Source organism: Conger conger, chromosome 9 (assembly GCF_963514075.1).
Source record: "Conger conger chromosome 9, fConCon1.1, whole genome shotgun sequence".
Lineage (NCBI taxonomy): Eukaryota > Metazoa > Chordata > Actinopteri > Anguilliformes > Congridae > Conger > Conger conger.
In genome coordinates this window covers 633,173-638,189 of record NC_083768.1, presented here as the reverse complement: position 1 = coordinate 638,189, position 5,017 = coordinate 633,173, and the positions used below count along the sequence as shown (strand labels likewise).

The 5,017-nt window shown below is 45.8% G+C and overlaps 1 protein-coding gene across 8 annotated transcripts in view; it reads right to left on the bottom strand.

Moving 5' to 3' along the window:
• Window positions 1–4,499, bottom strand: part of LOC133136786 (rho GTPase-activating protein 12-like) — a 29,234-nt gene extending 24,735 nt beyond the window's left edge. For 4 of the 8 annotated variants that reach the window (XM_061254511.1, XM_061254514.1, XM_061254515.1 and 1 more), the window contains exons 1-2: window positions 4,270–4,499; window positions 135–676 (exon numbers count right to left, since the gene is read on the bottom strand). In XM_061254511.1, coding sequence (XP_061110495.1) covers window positions 135–605 — 471 coding nt within the window. In that variant the 5' untranslated portion in view covers window positions 606–676; window positions 4,270–4,499. The remainder of the gene's footprint in view (window positions 1–134; window positions 677–4,269) is intronic. The other 4 variants (XM_061254512.1, XM_061254513.1, XM_061254516.1 and 1 more) reach the window with 1 other exon arrangement.
• Between the last annotated feature and the right edge of the window lie 518 nt (window positions 4,500–5,017).

Sequence of the window (5,017 nt, the reverse complement as noted above, 5' to 3'; positions counted from 1 at the left end):
AGGTGTAGGGGCAGGAGGTGTAGGGGCAGGAGGTGTAGGGGTTAGGGGCAGGAGGTGTAGGGGATAGGAGGTGTAGGGGATAGGAGGTGTAGGGGTTAGGGGTAGGAGGTGTAGGGGCAGGAGGTGTAGCCTACCTGCAGGAGTTCTGTGGAGCTGCTGCTCAGCTCATCGCCTGACTCCGAGTCGTTCCGGAGCTTTTCGGAGCTCCCTCCGGAGTCGGGCCAGGGGCTGGGGTCCCCCCGCCGGGGGCTCTCCGGGGTCAGGCCTGGCTCCGGAGGCTCACACATCTCTGGGTGGCGGTCCAGGAGCTGGGGTCTGGGCGGCGGCATCAGGGCCCGGGACGGGGGCATCAGGGCCTTGGGCGGGGGCATCAGGGCCTTGCGGGCCTCGCGGACATACTGGGCCGGCACGAAGAACGGCTTCCCGCCCTCCTCCCTGCGCACCTGCCACCAGTCATCGTTGGTCTTGGTCACCAGCAGGAAGCATTCGCCCTCGCGGATGGAGACGGGCCCACGCCGGGCCTCGTAGTCGTAGTCGTACTCCACCTCGACGTACACCTGCCCCGGGGCCAGATCCAGGTCACAGCGCCCGTCAACGTCTGCCATCCTGTCCCTGCGCGGGGGGGTCACAGAGCGAGGGGGGGGGGCATCCGCATGAGTCCTAGGGCTGCTCACACCTGCCGGAGGAAAAACACACTTTAACACACTAACACACTGTGCACATGCACACTTTAACACACTAACACAGTGTGCACATGCACACTTTAACACACTAACACACTGTGCACATGCACACTTTAACACACTGTGCACATGCACACTTTAACACACTGTGCACATGCACACTGTGCACATGCACACTGTGCACATGCACACTTTAACACACTAACACACTGTGCACATGCACACTTTAACACACTAACACACTGTGCACATGCACACTTTAACACACTAACACAGTGTGTACACACACACTTTAACACACACAAACACACACCGTGCACATAATGAGTGTGAGTGTGAGTGGGTTAGTATTCCATACAGTGTACCAAGTGGGCGGTAGAACAGGCATATTCTCCGAGCAGGCCCTGGGGCAAGCGGAGCAGCTCAGACATGTCCTAACCCCATCCATCACCCAGAGAGCAGCACGGCATGACTCACCAAGGCGCCTCTGCAGTGACAGAGCTATGCTCTACAATAACCCAGGCCATTTACGCTTTATAAAATTAATCTGACCCCCTAGGAGAAAGTAGCTGATCCTGATGGCAGCCGGTAGTGCGAGTGCAGCAGTTACATTACATCACATTACATTACATTACATTAATGGCATTTGGCAGACGCTCTTATCCAGAGCAACGTACAGTTGATTAGACTACATTACATTACATTACATTACATTACATTAATGGCATTTGGCAGACGCTCTTATCCAGAGCAACGTACAGTTGATTAGACTACATTACATTACATTACATTATTGGCATTTGGCAGACGCTCTTATCCAGAGCAACGTACAGTTGATTAGACTACATTACATTACATTACATTACATTACATTATTGGCATTTGGCAGACGCTCTTATCCAGAGCAACGTACAGTCGATTAGACTAAGCAGGAGACAATCCTCCCCAGGAGCAATGCCTTGCTCAAGGGCCCAACGGATGTGCGGATCTTATTGTGGCTACACCGGGATTAGAAGCACTGACCTAGCGTGTCCCAGTCATGCACCTTAACCACTACGACAGGTTTCCCATCCTGCCACCCACATCAGCCCTGCTCAGATAAAACAGGAGATCCCTGGCCTACAGTGATCTATATCTGTGCTCAAGTCACTCTCACAAGCATGGGCTGAGCTATTGTCAGCAAGCTCCCCCTCATAGTTTAATACCTCATCTGTTACCAACTCAACCTATAGGCCAGTGGAGGATGGGCATAATTGAATTCACTCCAGGAACTTTGGCTCTGCAATCCCAGCTTAATACTAACACGTATAAACTAAACAGAACTCAACCTGAACTAAACAGAACTTATTAACAGGAGTAAACTTAGACTGCACACCCACAGGGCTGTGTAACCTGCAGCAGCAGCTTTGAACTTCGCTTCAGATAATGAGACCACCCACTGGGGCCACACACACACACACACACACACACACATATTCTGAAGAACCAGCAGTTAAATGACCCGCTCAGAGCACTGCTGGGGTTCTGAGGGGCGGGGGGGGGGGGGGGGGGGGGGGGCTGATCCAGAAAAAAAAAATCATTCACCTGAAAATACTTCACCCTATGCACAAGTACTGCAAGGAAGGTTGGAAATGTATTAACCACAATTAATGCAGAGGATCTGATTTTGGAGGAACCAATCAATTTAATAGCTGGAAATAGTTGATTTACTCGTACGCAAGGGCACAATAGCACAGCCATACATAGAATAGAACCTGCAACTTCCTAATTACACCCTATTCGCTATCCACCGAGCTAAAGTACAATTCCCTAACCAATGCGCTAGACTGACAGCATACTACTGTTAACCAGTACTGTGCCCTTGCGCGTTTCACACGGCTATGTTAGAGGCTTGTGCTTTGACTTTCCGGCGGGTCTACAAGAAGAACGCCGATTTATACTACTCCTTCAAAAACAGTGAATTATTTTACGAACTATTCACCCATTTTCAACCACGCGCAACAACTTAGGCCACAAGCCACCTGGGTGTGTACTATCACACGTTTAAAGGGGATAAACTCTCCCTCTTCCTGAAATGCGACTGTTTACAATTCTTCAACGACCAAACTAAAATTCGAAATCTAAAATGCCAGAATTCAGGAAAAACTAAAGCTACTCCTGGGTTATCACACGAAAAACAAAATACAATGTTTTTTTTACTTTGATATTAGTTGTGGCTACTTTGACAAGGAAATGTAAGAATAGCAACCAGCACTGCAAGTATTCACGGAGCAGCTTCCTGAAACGTGCCTGGCGACATACTTCCATATCCCATTGTTCATTTACAAATCTGGAAGCAAGGATTACAACGTAATTAACATTTCCCTCGAGTTCAATAGGCGAAGAACATAGTCAAACTCTGCTTATAACAACAGTCTAGTTCAATCGCACCAACGCGGCGAAAACACCTTTAAACGCGACCGGTCCTCCAGTTCTGCAGTGAAACAACATCAGCAAACTTAGCTACTGTACGCGGTATACACTTATATCAAAGCTTAATATAGCCAGCACAACTATTATGGACTTGATAACTTGGTAGAAGAAGCCAATAATTATTTAAAAAAATATTTTGTGGTTCGTAAGATTTGTCACAAATAATGACCTGCATCTTGCCAACAACAGTTTTAAATCTCTATTAGCTAGCTACTGTTGTTGTAACAAATCACAATCATAACGATTAGCTAGCGTTACAACGTGACTACGTGAGCATGATTTTTATAAACTTTTTATATCCGAAATCTGACAAAATAATGTGAGACAATAGTTGCCAAGTTAGCCACAGCTAGCAAAATTCATTTGGTTTCCACACTACTTTCGCTAGCTAAGTTAGCTGGAACTAGCTAATTATATAATTCATCTGGCACATTTCGAGTAATTGTCTTTTCAAACAGAAAAGGGATCCAACAGATTAATACAACAACCTGCAATAAAACGAAGATGATCAGAAAATGATTAGGCTAAACTGGCTAGCTAGCTAACTAAAACTTTAGCTGCTCTTCGGCTACACTTAATCAGCAAACCGAGAAGTTACACAAGGTTGCCAAGTTAAATTGTTTAGCGTGACGTTTCAGCCACCAGGCTACCTGTGTAACAAACAAATACTAGCTGGCTACAAAATTTGTATTCAATAACAAATTTGTGATTTTATTAACCCAATGAATAGTCAGCAAGCTACCAAATTAGCTGGCGAGCCAAGTTTGCTCGTCCGTGGCAACACTGCGCCTTTCCCAGCCGCTGGCTGGCAAGACAGAACAGGTTCATTTTCATTCCAAGGGAAAACATGGAATCACCCAGCTAGCTGCTAATTTGCCAATGAACGAAAGTTATTCTGTATTTCATAAATTCAGGAACTAAGAATCATCCGCCAAATTAACAGTTTACTCTCAACGATTACTAGATTAGACTAAATTAGTTATAGCTAACACTAACTGCAACTTCGTTACGGTAAGTCGTGGCCGCGTAGGCAGCATTTGTGTGACCTATGCTAGTGCATAGATAGAAAGGTGCGGTGGTGTAAATGTTGATTTAGCACACGATCAATACCAACCTTATGTTTTCACTTGACTCTTCCTTTGTAGTTAATAAACCGGATCTTTGCTCCAATAAACTTTTTTCCTCCTGGCTCTTCCCACACTGTCCGTGGCAGCAAACAACCCCCTGCCTCGTTTCGACCTGCCTGTGCTCCAGTGCGCGCTCCTCGGCTCTGCCACACTAGCGCAGGACCGCAGTCTGCAGGCGATTTCAGTATACCAGAGCCCACGCTCGCCTCAAGCTTGGTGCAAGATTTAGACTTTTGGCTCCATCTTGTGTTTCTACTTTGTAAAACACTGACACTTTCAGCGAATGACGTTCCCCTCCAAAAAAGTTTTATAACATGTATATTTATGCTTCTCTGTCAAAGAGATGGGAAACAGACAATATAATTTTGCAAAACATTACATAATTACATTAGCTACTAATTATTGCATACTGTCGATTTGGAAATGTAACAATACCACCCATAAATTAATTTGTTTTTAACCTTAAATAGGCCTGTATATCTACATCTTAGGTCATGTTATTAATGTAGTGTGTGATGTGAAATTCCATACTTTACCACGGAGATGGCGGTAAATTTCCCCAGCATCACATTGACCCAGTAGTTTCATTTTCAGTTTTTACAAATAACATCTGGGACGGCATTGAAATAAATATGGATTGTAATTTGGCAGTACACATCGAAAAGCCTCCTGTCATACACACACACACACACACACACACACACACACACACACACACACACACACACACACACA